General features: G+C 39.4%; 1 protein-coding gene across 2 annotated transcripts in view; it reads right to left on the bottom strand.

The window, feature by feature from the left end:
- gas7a (growth arrest-specific 7a) overlaps positions 1-16450 on the bottom strand; it is a 43208-nt gene that overhangs the window by 7572 nt on the left and 19186 nt on the right. For both annotated transcript variants that reach the window (XM_067616296.1, XM_067616297.1), the window contains 6 exons: positions 11075-11164; positions 8294-8409; positions 5452-5526; positions 4084-4162; positions 2443-2574; positions 87-210 (listed from right to left, as the gene is read on the bottom strand). In XM_067616296.1, the coding sequence (XP_067472397.1) occupies positions 87-210; positions 2443-2574; positions 4084-4162; positions 5452-5526; positions 8294-8409; positions 11075-11164 (616 nt within the window). The remainder of the gene's footprint in view (positions 1-86; positions 211-2442; positions 2575-4083; positions 4163-5451; positions 5527-8293; positions 8410-11074; positions 11165-16450) is intronic.

Here is a 16450-nt window from a genome sequence, read left to right as displayed (position 1 = left end):
TAAAGTTATTTAGTAACATCTGGCAAATGTTTCAAAGTTTTGCTGTAACCAACTCTTATTTAAGCTCCGACTCTGTGACCTCTGACCTGCTTGTGTGGATTTCCGCCGGGCCTTCTTTATGTCCTCCTCCGTCTTGTTGCTGAGTTTGATCTCCAGCTGCTGGGTCTTCACCTCCAGATCCTTCTGCCTGTCTGCCAGGGCTTTACGGGCCTGCGTCACGCAAACACACACACACACATCAAGCAGCATGTATGAACGTAGAAACAATGAGTCATTCAGCATAATCCGCAGATTTACTGTACCTACATCTATTACAAGAGTAATTACAGCCTTTTCATGATGGCTACTGACATCCACGCACCGATCCTGTACTCATCCTTTAATCTATTTTTAATCCATATCATTGAGTTGTTTATTCTCGAGTTGAGGCTTCTCTCCAAGGTCATTGTGTAAGAGTGTTTGAAAGGTAAACATACAGTAACAGTGATGCGTGAGCCAAGAAAATCTCTTTTTCAGCAGACAACAACAAAAAGAAGCCATGTGGGATGGAGTCTGCCTAAACCCACTGATTAGGTCACCTAATGCAGTGGAGCAGAGATGGAGCCAAAAGTTTTTAGCTGGAAATCATTTTCATAGCCGGGATAGCTTCAGTGATAGTAAACAGTGGAGGGTGGTGTGGTTTTTTAAGCCGTTCCAAAACCTAAATCACAGAAGCAAAAGTATGTCTTCTGTAACGTTAAGCCGCAATCATTGGCACATGTCCGGCTAACAAGCTTACTACCTACAGTAACTACGCAGCATTAGCTCCAAGGCTGAGAGTTAGAATATCATTACGTGAGCTAATTACATTACTAAGTGGGGTTACAGGTTATATTTAATGAATCCCCGTTCACAACTAGCACAACTCCTGTGTAGTATTTCTCTGCTGTGTGGAAGCCGGTCTTGGATGCTATCATTAGCAGCTCTGTCCTGCTCTTTACTGGATTTAGGTACGTTTACACTCAAGCAACACCAGCCACTGTTACCCAAGATAGCGTTACGTTTGCCAAACACATCAGTTAGTGTAGTTTTCATCCTCAAAGCCTTTTCTCTTGTCATATGAAATGTTTGATAATACGATACATACAATAAAGCTAAACAGCCAAACAGGGATATGTTAAGAGTGAAATAACAGTGAGATATTATATTTTTCTTCTTCATACCTGTAATATTAGACCTAGATATACAGTCCAATATACAAAAACAATGCTGTTTCTTTATTTCCACGTCTTCAACACAGATCATCAACTGGTGAGGATACTGATTCGTTGCCTGAATTTAATCTTTTAGCATCTTGTATATAGCGTCAAGTGCATATTTAGGGATGAGTTTTATGAGATTCTTTACTACAAGTCAGGTAGAAACATTAAAGAATCCGTCGCTGACAGCATTTTAAACCAACTCATCGAGCTAACGTTATCAGCCATCTTACTACAGTTGATAAAATCTGCTAGTGACAGATGTCGTTCCAGCCAGCAGAATCTGGTAAAACAGTTGCCAACTAGAAATGAGGAGCTGCCTTTGTCTACTTTTGTCTGTGAAAGGATCAAAAAATCACTTGTACTCAATTTACTTTGAACATTTCCTGATGAAGGCGAGAACCAAAACATCATGAATAGAGTAAGTACAAATGGCTGACTGTGCAGGATTTTTTTGGTCCCTTCACAGTCACAGTTTAGGATTTAACGATCTGCCCACAAGATTTTCTTGAGTGCAAGAACTGGGTGTGTTGTCTACTTTTATCTGAAATCAATGGGCTATTGTATCAAAAATTACATTGCATATGTGCCGTGCAAGAAACAGCTTAATAGATATGTGTAATTAGGTAAAAACACTATGTGGACTTTCTTGTATGTAGGGATTCAACAGTAAGCATCTACTTTTTTATGCACATTTTCAATATGTGTCTAAGAAAACCTAAACAGAGGCACCATAAAATCGTAAAAATGACCAAAATATAGCAAATGTTTTAACTATTGACTGATGTGGAAAAGTTTATAAAGAGAAAATGCAGTCAAGAGTGATTAAACCTGCTTCCTCCTCTCTCTTGGCTTGCTTTTAAAAACGCATGCAATGCAAAAATAAAAAACAGAAAAGGTATGTGTACACAGAGAAAAACAAATTCATTCATGAAATGATTTAGCAGGTGGGAAGCAGCAACAAAGTAGTGTACTATCCTGTACAAAGTGTAGGAGTTACTGGAGATCTTTTCATTATGTAATCTCTCTGATATAAACAAACATCGATTTGTATTTTTCTCTTGCAGAGTCTCGAGATTTACTTGGAAATTTGTGCACCACTTGGATGGAAACATTGGTCAGTAAGCATTAAGGGAAACAGTGTTTAATTTGTACTCTTTGAGGTCTTTACATAAATATTACTATACTGGCACGTCAGATGTACCTTCTCCACACTTGCGTAGCGACTCGCCAGCTGCTTCCTGAGGTCGGCGATGTGATGGTCGTACTTTTTCAGGTCCTTCTTGAAGTTGTCGCCTCTGAACGTCAGCAAGGGTTTCTCTACCTCACTGTGGAGCTGTGAAAACATGTCAGTCAGCTGTTGGTGAAATACAGCGTATTACAAATACAACAATGCTTATTGTGCAGTATCATCTGAAGAAGGTAAAGACAACTTTGGACTACTTAATTATATTCTCCAAACTTGTAAGGATTATAATCCATCAGTATCCCTGTTTTGTCAGAACTTTATTTGATGTCCTAATGAGCACCAAATGGACAATAAAATCTATGAACTGGAAAGTAAAATCTATATATGGGTAGTTCAGCTCAGAAAAAACACCTGGAGCACACCTGATTACATAACCTCTTCTAAATATTACATTTTTATTAGTTTTATCAATATAAAACCCCTATTCATACTACTTAGAGTAAGTGCTGTGTTGCAAACACATTGTTCAAGTGTTGTTCATAAACCAAGCTCCTTGAATGAACAAGAATTTTTAATTTATTGTTTACTGTTTTTATTTGTGGCAAAATGTTGAAACATTTGCCTGGTTTCTTAAAATATAGTTATGTGCAAAAGCCTTTTTCTGAAATCAATGTCACTTGACGCAGTTAAAACCATGGAAAAGTATAGCTTAATAAAGTCTGTTCTACAAAGTGAGATCCATACCCATAAAGGGAGACTATTACACTGTTCCTGTGATGTCCAATAATTAGAAATTGTGTTTTTTCTGACACCTCAATAAACCACAGAGAGCGTGTCAGCAGTGTTAGCTCTCCATACAGAATGCTAACCTGGTGCAAATGCCAAAACTAGCAGCTATTAGCTTAAATGTAGCTTATTAGAAACTCAGAGGAGAAATATGAGCTGGGGCTTCTGCAGGCTTGATAAGACTCTCTGCCTAACCAGGCATTACCTTCTCCTCACTCCTGTTCATAATGAGGCGTCAGAGTGCAAATGGAGCACGGAAGAGTCCGCCTGGCCGTGAGTGTGAGCTCATCAGAACACGTAACTAATTAATTAGACAACAGAGGGCTATGAAAAGCTCCAAGCGTTATTTAAGGCCGCATCTGAAGCCAGCGTGCGGTTTCTGCATCGCTGGTAATCGGACCACGGACGGGTCACTTTCTTGTGTCAACACCGACAAGGTTGAGGTAAATAACACCGGTCACCTCAGGATGTGGTCAGATCAAATATCCATTACTTCAGGTGATTGAAAACATTTAACACCTGACCTGAAGGTGCAGAAAACTGCGAACCGAAGGCTTCTACACGGTGATGAAAGAAGACTCTTCTCAATAGAGAAAGCTATAAATGCATAAATGTAACTAAGCTGCTACTTTTTACTCCTAAAATCTTTAAGATACTGCAGCCAATTATTATTCTTTATTATCGAGTGGAGACTTCATGTTTCTTGTTTTATTTCACCATAAATCCAAGTTCAGTTTATTATCATATATGACACTATCATAGATGAGTGTGTTCAACATTTTTGCTTGGAAAATGACAGAGAAAAGTCAAATTGTTTTTAGCTCTCTATGATAATAAAACATTTCTTTCCCTAATAAAAGTCTTAAGCACCTTGTTGGAGAACTTCAGGTGAACCTCGGCCTCATCGTGGAGACTCTTCTTCAGCTGAGTCCAGGCTTCTCCCAGAGTCCTGAGAAAAGATTGTGAAATAAATGAAACAATCTTTGGAGAGATAACCTTGCTATCATTTAAATTTGAAATGAAAACTATGATTAATTACAACAGCTTTATTTTTGTGCAGCTCCATCTGCTGTCGGTTATACTCACTGGTGGACATTTACTTAAGTACAGCTATTGTTACTGGTTACTTTTCAATTAAATGTTTTACATAATATAAAATATATATCAAAATCTAATATGAATAATAAAACATATGATTAGTTTATACATTAAGATACATTATTAGACTATCCAAACAAACACAAGACCATTTTGGATATCAAGTGTTTTACTCATGATACTTTAAGGTCATTTTGAATGCAGAACTTTTACTGGTAATGGAGTATTTTTATGTTGTGTTAGTGCTAATTTTATTGGGGTAAAAGACCTCGATACTACTTCCACCACTGGCTACAGTAACATTGAACTAACTGAAGTAATTGCTGTGATCTTGAACAAACATGTGCAGTCAGACAATCAGATTAGTGTCCACTTTATTTGGAAAACTGTGTGTGAACGACACAGTTTTTTACAGTACGTACGGTGGGTCAAAGCTGAAGGTATAAGTTGTGACGGATGTTTACAATGGACAGTTTAAATTGTGATTTATGGTTCAACTTGGAGGTTTGTTCACAATCTTTCTCCTTGTTTGCCGTTGTGCTCTGAGATCTCAGCGATCTTATAACTGATAAAACTAATGGTGTAAAAAAAAAAGTTTTATTTTGAGATAAATTTTAAGTGATATCTTAAAGTCCATCTTACCTGATGGACAATAGCTGAGTGTTTAAGCTCTCTGAGAAGTAATTTTCCTTTCATTTAATTCCTTGAACCTGCAGACACACACTTGATATTTGGACTCAACTTTGTGTCTCCATTCGTTGTATTTTCATGGGCAAAACAAAAATGCTCCGTAATTATGGAATTATCGGATAAGGAAAGCATCCGAAATTGACTGTTACTCAGCCCAAACCTTATCTTTTCCTTTCTACTGATTGTGAGATCTCCTTCTCAAAGGTTTTTTTGTTCTTTTACTGACAGACAAACATGAAAAAGCATCCATTCATCGGTTAGATAACAGTCTTTGAAAGGTGTATGAAACACAAAAAGTAGTGTGGGAATACATCTATTTAAAAAGTCCTATCTTTAGACACGCCTCTGTTAATTACTAAATCTATGTCCTGTTTTGCAGAGAAGGAGCTTTCAGGCTGCACACACACACACACATGGTTTTGTCTTACAGCGAATGTTTACTGCACTCACCCTTCCTCTTGTGCTGCCAGGGGGCTCAGAGACAGTTTGGAGAGGTTCTTGGCATATTCCTCCTCAATCTTTATCCTGAAACACAAAGAGCAAGATGTGAAACTGTGAGCTGTGAGGGAGGACGGAAGCTGCTTTAGTGAAGAAAAACAGAGATAATTTCAGGGGCACATTGCAGTAGAATGACAGAAACTTCTACAATTTGACACAGAGGCTGAAAACCAAATGTAACACAGAGACATCAATAGCCCCCATTGTGCTTGTGAAAAATTCTCCATCAGTATTTTACAGAACAGTTTCCATCTCTAAAAATGAGATGGAAATGAGACATGGAACAAGGACAGCCGTGTTTTTGTACTTTGTGATCTTCACCTCCTTCGCCGGACTCACATTTAACATCCACACCTGAGTAAATCTGTCACCTAAAGAAGGTCACAACACTCGTTCTTACATGTAACTTTAGGATACTCCCGGCGCCGAGCAACCCAGCTAAACAACACAGAAAAGGTCAGCGGTGAATAGAAATCTACTTGATTTGGAAGACGGCGGTCTCAAATGTGTGGCTACATATATTCAAAGGGGAACGTTCGTTAACTTCCCACGACCTACACGTGAATAGAGCTTTTGTAGAATTAGGTGGAGCTAATTATATAGAGAGGCGTGAGATCGGATGTAAAAGTTTTAACCGAATTTGCTTATTATTCATGTTGCTTTTGACATCCTGGTTTGGATTCAGTAGGAACTACTAATCTGTGAATTCCCCTGTATGTTCAGTTACTTGGTCGGGCTCTACGACTCGTTTAATTAACAGTTGCGAGCATAAATCGCAACCCTCCTGTAAGACAAACATTTGAGACAAACACCCTTCAGATCCCTTTTTAAACTGAGCTTTCTCTGGATTGTTTCTCTGATTGTTTTTGGAGCTGAAATACATTTTTATCATGCCACGTTAGTAGCATCATCTCAATGAATTTAATTTTTGTTTTCATATATTGGCAAAACAATGAGATTTGCTATGTATGTATACATGGACATGACATTTTTTGACACTATACGACATGGTTTCTCATCATTGCACGCAGCAGAAAGTGTCTTTGTAATTTGGGTAATTGTGGTTATAAAGTAAGTTTAGTGTATATAATGTAATAAGGTGCAGTAAATGTCTTTACTATGAAGGCCAGTACACATTTGAACATGAAATATTTCTCTCAAAAAACAAATAATGTGACTCAAATAACTCAAATCTTCCATAGTGCCACCACGATGACAAAAGAGCACAGAAATACAAAAACCGTTGGTGATAACACAAAGATAAACCTCAGAAAGACCTATTGAACATTGACTGATAAGGTAGATTTATTGATTTTTCTGAACCCGATGAACAACAACAAAAAGAAGTGTTGCAAGGAATCTGGTTTTTTTTTTCACCACAGGAAATAATTTTACTGAATCTGAATCTGTAGTATTTAATGACACATTATATTAATAATCCATCTTATGCTGCTTGTTTGGTCTGAACTAAAGATGTTTTATAATCCACACTTCCCACACACAGAGCTAGAGTAGCTCTTATTCCCTCTGCCAACACTAAAGCCTGTAGGTGCAAATGCAACTCTTGTTGGCTTCATTTTGGCAGCTTCTGGTTGAGTTTTTGAGAAGCCAGGACCTTGATATTTACAAGAACTGGCAAAACTGAATTTGTTGAAAAAAAAAATCCATTGAAAAAGCAGCATGTTAAGGATAATATTCAGGCAATATTGTGTTAGTTCGTCTCTCACAGACTCTGCTATATGCCCAAAAGCCACTGGTTTCTACTAGGGGTGTGCCCGAATACAAATACGTTATTCGGCAAAGCACAAATAGTGGGGTTTTTATGAATATTTGTTTTATACAAATATTTTAAAAATTATTTGTTTTCGGGGAAAAAAAACAAAAAAACAAGTCAAATACCAGCACACAGGTCAGTTACGTCACTATCTCAGTCTTTGTCCTCTGCTCCGCTGGTACATCTGTCAGCAGGTCTCAACAAGAGGAGTCACATCCACCTGCTACATGACGCACATTTCCTAATTTGGACATCACTCCTGGAGTTGGGGGTGTTCCCCAGAGATAAAGCTGAACTACTGACACATGCTTCATCACTTTAATTTTCTAAAATTAAAAGCTTAATAAAAACAAAAACAGGATTTTTAAGCCTCTTTCCACTTTTATTCGAATACAAATACAAATAATTTTGCTGCCTCAACAGATACAGATACAAATACAAATACCAGGCCTTCTGCACATCCCTAGTTTCTACTAAAGGTATACTGTTAGTCTTTAAAAATGATTCCTAAATATATAGTTTCATTTTTTTTTTTTAAAAGGCAAAAGTTTTTAGCTAATGTTACTCAAACAGGAATAAATTGCTCATTTGTTAGGGCCTATTTTTTGTAGTGGATGAATCCACATTTGGTGCACTAGTGAGTATTTCTGGCAGCAGGACAGTATGTGTGTTCATGGTAATAAAGGAACATGTCACCCAGTGCAGCTGTGTGGCTCTTTGACATGTTTTTAATAGTTTTTGAACAACAATGGAGCTCTACGGGCCAGAGGAATAAGACATCAGTCTTTAGGTACACAATTCATTGTTGGTTTTGGTCTTATTATTTGATTTATAACCAATAAGAGAAATACAGAATATCATCAGACTTATCTATTAGGATAGTAGGTCACTGGGGTTACTATCATCTCCACCAGGGGGGATGATATCTGCATCCAAAGCATAATTAATAACTGCCTTCAACAAGCTACAGTCTCCTTTTTGTTGTTATGACAGTGGAGTCGAGTCTTATCTGACTTTTACCTCTCGTGGATAAACTCGGACATCTCCTTCTGCATCTGTTTGCCCTTCAGCTGCTTCTGCAGAAGAACCTCGAAGCCCGCCACAGAGGTGGTCCCCTGGGGGTCTTTCTTGTCGGTCTGAGGAAGAGGAGAGCATCATTCACACATACAACAGCGGACCAGTAAACAACCACAGCTCTGAGTTATAGAACGTCCAGTAACACCTCTTTGTTGTTTACGTTTGAGAGGGGTTTGTGAGTCAGAAACTATGTGCATGAATGCGTGACTCACACTCTGCATGTCAAGGAGGGCATGCGTCGGTGTATGTGTGTGTGTCAATCACTGGACGGGCGGATATGTGTGTTATGTGTGTTTTTAGAGCACAAGAACACCAAAGACTTTATGGGCGTCGTGCAGCACTCTGTCTCGTTTGTGACAGGAGTGATGTGTGTCGCCACGTGGAACTGAAGGTGCCAGATTTATTTCACACAGCAGGTCTGAGCAGCAGGTCGGCGGACGTACAAAGCATCACAAGCAACATGACACGACAGGCCGCAAACAAGCAGCAACACAGCAATAAAGGAGGAGGAAACTGGCATTGGATTTCACTCGATTATGCAGGCTCAAGGGTTTTTCAATACAAATCTAATTTAGGATGGAAATGTATGGAAACTGAAAACTACAGCAGACACGAGGGAGACATTTGAAGCAGCGATCATCACTTGTGTTTGCAGAGAAGCCGGTCGATCAGCCTTCCACCTGTGATCCACCCACTCCAACATGAAAGCCGATTGTATCTTTTGTTGAACGAGCAGTAAAGTGCTGGATCCATTCTCAACTGGCAAAAAGCATATCGACCATTTTCCCATGTTTTTAGTCTCATAGCAATTTGATGTAACGCCTTAAGCTTTTGACTGCAGCATTTCCCGGCAAACACATGTTGTAAAGGTCACAAAACGAGTTGACAGTAACCGTCTGTAGCTTTTTTTTATTTGTGGGTTGGTGGTAATTCACCCAAATACTTTCATACTGTATTTGCAGAATGCAGTTGTCTTTGATTCATTATGATAAGATGGTTCAGGTAAGAAAATGACTCACGTAAAGCCTGAAGTTCAGCTGAAGTTAGTCAGTTTGGCAACAAGACAACTTGGTCACGGTTACTGTAATGGATATTTTTACTCTTGTGTTTATTGTCTTAAGATTATGTTTTATTGTTTTATGTTATACTGTCTTACAGCTAAGTTAACAACATAGTTCTTCTCTCATGTGAACATGTCTCATCGCTGCCTCCCAACAGGTGTGGATCAGTTAATTAAAGCAAGCTGAGATTCGGCCTTCAACTTCTACTCCTCAGTAAACAGACGCAGAGAAGAAAACTCCCCAAGCAGGAAAAACGGATAAGAAGCTATGAATGAATAGAAGGAACATTGTGTATTCATTAAAAGACACCTGTTGGGATGACGAATGTATGAACAAACACTGAACTTCATACAGTATCTCTTCAGCCGAGTAAACTGGGAGAATGTGTATTCTGGATATTGTGATAAACCTCTGAAAGACATCTTGCTCTCTGTGAATTCATCTTAAATTTCCACCACAGTTACGTACCAGAAACTCAACCATGCTACCTGTTCAAGCTCGACTGATACTAGACTGAATTTAATTTGAAATAAAAGACAAACATGAACTGGGCAGGACATTTTATAATTGAAAAATAAACTTGCTTAATGCTCTCAAACATGTCTATGGCATTTCTGTGCTGTAATTTCTCAGGCTGATAATGGATCAATGCCCATGATTTATTAGTCAGGCTCAACCTGTATACACTGAAGGGGTGTGCCCGAATACAAATACATTATTCGACAAAGCACAAATAATGTGTTTTTTTTTACGAATATTTGTTTCATACAAATATTTTAAGAAATATTTGTTAGTTAGAGGTCTGAGGAGTAAAGTTTTAGCTCAGTAGTCAGTAGCCTAAAATTAAAAGCGTAATAAATACAAAAACAGGATTTTTAAGCCTCTTCCCACCTTTATTCAAATTCAAATACAAATATAAATAATTTTGCTGCCTCAACAAATACAGATACAAATACAAATACTGGGCTTTCTGCACATCCCTAATACACTGGCTGTTTGTAGTCACATATACTCCATGTTATGTTGGGCAATATATTTTAATTTTGCTCATTTTTTAAAATATTGTGAGGGAAAAACATTCTACTCCAGATTTGGTGATTTTTTTGAATGTTTTCAGATAAATTGGATTTTGCTTTTGAGTTAACAAAGCCTTTCGACAAACACTTTTTCAGTCTTGCTTTTATCTAGAATCTGTTATTACGTCTCCGCTGCCGATTCTTGATTATGTACACAGCTCCTCAATCTTACAGGATTGCCATTATTAAGATGATGATGGTGAAAGTGTTTGTTGGCTTTCATGTTTACATATATATTCATCACTGCTGTTTTACTTTAGTTGAATTTGTTCAGCAGGTTTTTCAAGTTGTCTACTCACATATTCTGGATCTGACTGAGACTCGAACAATATGAGCCGAATTTTGTAGGTGGTTTTATTATAAGGTAAGTTTATTATTATTATTATAATCATTATTGTCGAGAAACGGTTTCAGCTTTTTTGGCAAATAAAGTGTAAGAGAAGGCGGATTTGTAAGTTCACAATTGTATATACTCCTCAATGGTAATCCTCTATCCAAGTCAGGTGGTCTATAGATAAAGGTGGCTCTCATCATCATCAAAATATCACAAAGATTAGCTGTAGTTCCTGCGTTTTAGTCGAACTCACCCAGAAGTAATCGCAGTAACTCCATTCGTTGGGTTTGAGGAGCTGCTGCTCCGGGCCTTCTCCAGGCAGAGGGAAAGTCACGCAGTTGATCTGAAAGGTGAAAAAAAAAAAGGAGAAGAAACAGAGATGAAGAGCAATGACCTAACTGATGAAAAATATGAGAAATAACAGAGCTGCTGAAGGCTCCGAGCCAAACACCTCTGTGAGAATTAATTTGATCTGCAGCAGTCAGAAGAAGACATGAGCGGCGGAGTCTGTGGGAAATGATATTGTTGAAAGCCTGAGTCTGAGTTTCACTCGGATCATGCAGATGAGAGGAAAAAGGTCAGGCATGAGTAAACATATGAATGTGGGGATGTTTGCCCTCCAGAAGGTGACCCATGAGCCTTTAGGGGGAAGAGAGAGAGAGAGAGAGAGAGACCCTGATCACTTGAAAACAAAGAGAAACCTATTCTACTATATCCCTTCGATTGAACAAACACACTTTATACACTTAACAAAATGTGGACCGTTGCAGATAAACACACCCAGCATCAGCCTGAATACAGACTCCATGGTCCAAAGCGTCTTCAATTACTGTTGGGGCTGCAATTATGTAATGTTCACCATCTGTGAGCCCTCCCTCCTGGCACTACAAGATACCCTCTGTGCCATGTCAACCGCTGCTGCAAACTACATGGACATCCAGACAGGATGTTTCATCCACAAACACACAGAAACACACTGACTCACAGCGTGAGTTCACCACTGTACTGCTGTCACAAACACTGAAGGAAAACATGGAACGCTGACCAGCTGGCTCATCCGAACTGCCTCATTCTTTTTACTCAAATAAAAAGGTGTAACAGGAATTATTTGAATCATTTGAGCAACGTGAAAATCACAAGATATTCATGAAAGAACACCAAAGAGAAGTGGGAGGTTAAAGATATGATGTTGGTAAGTTGAATTTTCCTTAGACAGATATCTTGCTAAGCCCTCAGGATCAGCACCAGGATGTGTGATGAATGTAGAGCGGCGGCCATGGTTGAAATTGCAGGTCATGTGACACCCTTTGACCCATAAAAACCAGCCATTAGGTCCAGTAACCCAATCAGTATATTGTTTATATTCCATTAAAGCCACTATGATAGATATTTTTATATTAACGATGTATGAAATGACAGTGATGTGTTGGTCATGGCTCGTAGTGATGAACCTACAGAGAATTATCAGCGACTCTGCAGCTCCTCTCGGCTTCACGGAGCTTTATAGCGAGTTTCAGCTCATTGTTTAGCTGCCCGGCTGCAACTTTACTGTTTTGCTTCACTCTCAGTGCTCTCATAGCGTCGTTTTCGACTCTAAAGCTCTAAAAACCCACTGTACACTACCTGCTCAGCACCAAACGGTGAACAGTGACTAGCTGGTGAACATAGTGGAGCATTTAGCGGATAAAAAGCCAGATGGAGTTAGTAGAGAGCACAAACAAAGCTAAAAGAGATGATAATGTTGTTCTGTAACTGCTGGATGTGATATTAAGCAACTGTTTGCTGACAAGTTGAACGTATCAACTTGAAAGGTGATGATGTGTAAGTGTTGTGTTCACTACTTGTGTCTAAGCGGCCAAAAATTCAGTTACTGCAGGTTTAATTTGAACAATAAAACCAAAACAAAGAGCTGAAAGATGCTAAACAGCTCTGATTTGCAGGGAAATACACAAGTATGACACATTGGCTTTGTGAGTTACGTTAGCAATAGAGCTGCAATGATTAGTTGATTAATCAATTAGTCGACGGACAGAAAATTTATCGGCAACTATTTTGATAATTGAATAATCATTTTTTAAAGAAAAATTTCCAAACATTTGCTGGTTGCTTCTCATAACTTATCTGAAGTTGTCATCTTTGATTCTAAGAGATTATAACAGACATTTTTCATTATTTTCAGACATTTTTTAGACAATCAATTCATTGAGAATATAATCAGTAGATTAACTGATGATGAAAATAAACATTAGCTGCATTCCTAGTTGATCCAGCAGCCACAGAGAAACATTATCCTCCACATGTTTCTGTCCTTATCTGATCAATCCATCGTCTAACATCTACTCTCTTTAATAGTCACTAACTTTCTGTTGTTCAGTGCTGGACAGGAAGTGTACTGTACAATCAGCTTGTCAGAGCTCAGTAATGGAAATGTTTGACAGAGAACCAAATCAAAAAGCTGCAGTGATAATTTTCTATGGGCTCTGCAATAACAGTTGCCCCTTTGACACTGCACACGCACATTTGAGTTATTTTTCAAAATATTACTTTCATGTAGAACATTTTCACAAAGCGAATGGAGCACTCCTCTTTGTTGCAGCCTGACTTGATGATAAGATGGCTGTATATTTTTTGCATAAAGTGAGGCTTTAAGCATCAAAAACACTCAGCTTTAAAAAGCCGATGTTCCAATGAACACTCGACACTACTGACCCCCTTCATTCTCTGCACAGCCACCGCAGCACTTGATCCGTGCAGCTTCTAATAAACAACTTCAAAAACAGATGAGTAATACTTCCTCTGTTATATAATCAGTGAAATCCAGAGGAAATACTAAAATGGCTTTTTGCCATCCACACGTACCAATACGGCAGAAGATAAACAGAAAACAAACAAAACGCGAGCACTGAAAACGTCCTGCATATACACAACGGAGACACATTAACTCACAATAACACTTTGTAATCTGAAGAAGCAGCGATGTGATTTACTCCGCGTGTCGACCAGTCACTTTGTTCATTTTCTGCCTCACAGATCATACTGATTGTCATGGGCACCAGATTTTCCATTACACTGGCTCCACATCTATCATGACTGTTGTTTATCTGCCTCTCACATCCAGCAGAAAATTAGACCATTTATCTAAAGGAAGGCTGTGTGGCTAACTTACTTCTCCTTTATGGCTGCTTAGTGAAGTACTCCGGGGTTAGGAATAAAATATTGATATAGATTACCTTTATGACACAGCATGTAATAAAGCCTTCTCATCTGAGGGATCTTAAGCCTTTCTGGTTTGAGGTTGAGGTGTTGTGGGAGGCTGTATTTCCATATTGCATCCATGAATGTTACAGTTTAGCACAAAACAAAGCTGCGAGCAGCATGTAACAGTGATTTGTCGAGGTGAATTGGGACATTTTGTCCTCATTCGGCATTCATAAACATTCGCTCTTGTGAGGGTTTTGTATGCCGGCTTCAGGCGGTGGTTCATTTCATTACACATATAAATGTTTTTTATTTATTCATTGTTGCTCTTTTTCTTTCGCTGAACAGAGGGCAAAAAAAAAAAAAATTCATGACACAGTCGAAGAACAAGCGGCCCATGAGACACAAAAAAACAACAATGATTTGGCAAAGCAACAAACAACTGAAACATTCTCCCACATCCATTTCTGAGCAGCTACGGCGAATGAGACTGTAGGATGCTGCTGTTGCTAAGCGACAAATTACTTTTGCTGTAAAGGACCCCCCCACCCCTCACCCCCAACACACACACACACACACCTTCTCATAACAAAACAATTTCAGACTTCCCCTCTATTCTCTCTCTCTAATCGCCTTTTCTTCCCTCCTTCCTCCTTCCTCTTCTTCACAGACTGAAAACAGACCAATCAAGATGCCCCATCCAAGTCCCGCCAACAAAGCCAGATGACACTCTTAACGAGCTGCTGTTCCCCGATAGCCTACGCCGAGCGCAGCATAGCAACAAGTCAAACAGCACACAAATGAATGTTTAATAAGCTAAAAAAAAAAAACGGAGGAGTGAAGCGCCTCATCCGACGGCTTCATATTGATCACGCTCGGTGAAGGTGAAAGCAAGGTTACTGCTCCTTCTGCTATCTGATGCACGAGCCGCCTCGGCGTCCTGCGAGGGGTCCATTTTGCACAACAGTCATGGATGTGTGCGTCTCCATGACAACTGCACGGCTGTAAAAGGGGTTGTGTAATGTGAGGTGCACCGTGGCGAACAAAAAGACACCTTTGTGGACTGACATCGTCCAGCCACAGATTCAATCATTATCACCTGTGTTATTTCCAACTCTCATCAACCGCAGCAGGAATATTTAACACTGTTGCACAGAACATGCTTCATTTCTGTCTGTGTTTTCAGAAATTAACACTTTTTCACCTTCATGTGTATCGGGAACTAATTAAGATACTGATTAATTTGTAAAAAACACTGTCACGCCTCATCTCTTCATGAGAATTCACTGGATACAAGTGAAGCCAAAGTGTCCACAAAAGATGTATGAGAAGCTTTGAAAGAACCCTGCAAAGGAAGAGGAAGAAAATAATCTTCTTTCTTTTTCAAACAGTACGTATTCAGTGAATATCTGAATGGCCCCCCCACCCCCCTTTCTCTTTCCTATGGCAGTGTTTTCCATTTCAACACCCATTAATCAGTGCTATTGCTTTTGTCACCATGGAAACTGGACTTGCTGCATCTCTCGCAGGTCTGTGGGGTTTTCACAAAAGCCAGACTGACGGCTCCCGTGGTTGCGGCAGGTCAGCGAGCCCACCGAGCGCAAAATCAGCCCCTGCGAGACACAAAACCACCTCTGTCTGTCTACCCTCAGCCCAGCAAATCATCACCATCACCACCGCACGCCTACCCCCCCCACCACCTCCCACAGTCATCATTATGGACTTAAGGATTACATAACCACGGCTACTGTCTAGGCATCTTAAGACAAAGGTACTGTACACTTCTTTACAGAAATCTGAATAGATCCTGGTGCCCAAATTCTACTACGAGTTCTTCACAGCCTGGCGCACAAAGTCTTCACTTTCCAAATGCTGCCGGATGACAAAACGGCAGTTCTGTGTGACCTGCGCTGCCCTGCAGATAAGTCCCCCTTTGAGGAAGAATAAGGGAACACACAGTAGCGCACTGAGCAGCAACTCCATGACAGAAACACTCAGAGATCAAGATCCTTTCTTTATCTGACAGACAGAAGACATCTTGAGTCTAAAAATGGCAACAGCGGTCCGCAGGCTACTACATCAGCTTTGTACTTTTCAGTCACTTCAGTAACATTTCGATATGATGAAAACTGCACGTCGAGGAAACACATTTCAGCATAAATTCAGACATTAAATCAATAATATGGAGATCGAGTCAATCAGTGAGACAGAAATGAGCGCAGGACTCCTGGACAGCTTGTTCATTCACACTAATGTAGTATCCAATATGCAGGGAACCCCATGTTACTCCGCGAGAACCCATAATGCATTAGTGTGGAGCTGTGAGCTTAAAGATAACAGCTGAAAAGAAAAAAAGAAAAAAAAAAAGATGAGACAATAACTTATTTCTGCCACATGAGGAGCTTCACAGAGGATGGAGAGGTTGACAGAA

This window comes from Thunnus thynnus, chromosome 17 (assembly GCF_963924715.1).
Source record: "Thunnus thynnus chromosome 17, fThuThy2.1, whole genome shotgun sequence".
In the NCBI taxonomy this organism is placed as follows: Eukaryota; Metazoa; Chordata; class Actinopteri; order Scombriformes; family Scombridae; genus Thunnus; species Thunnus thynnus.
This window is presented reverse-complemented; position numbering and strand designations above follow the sequence as displayed.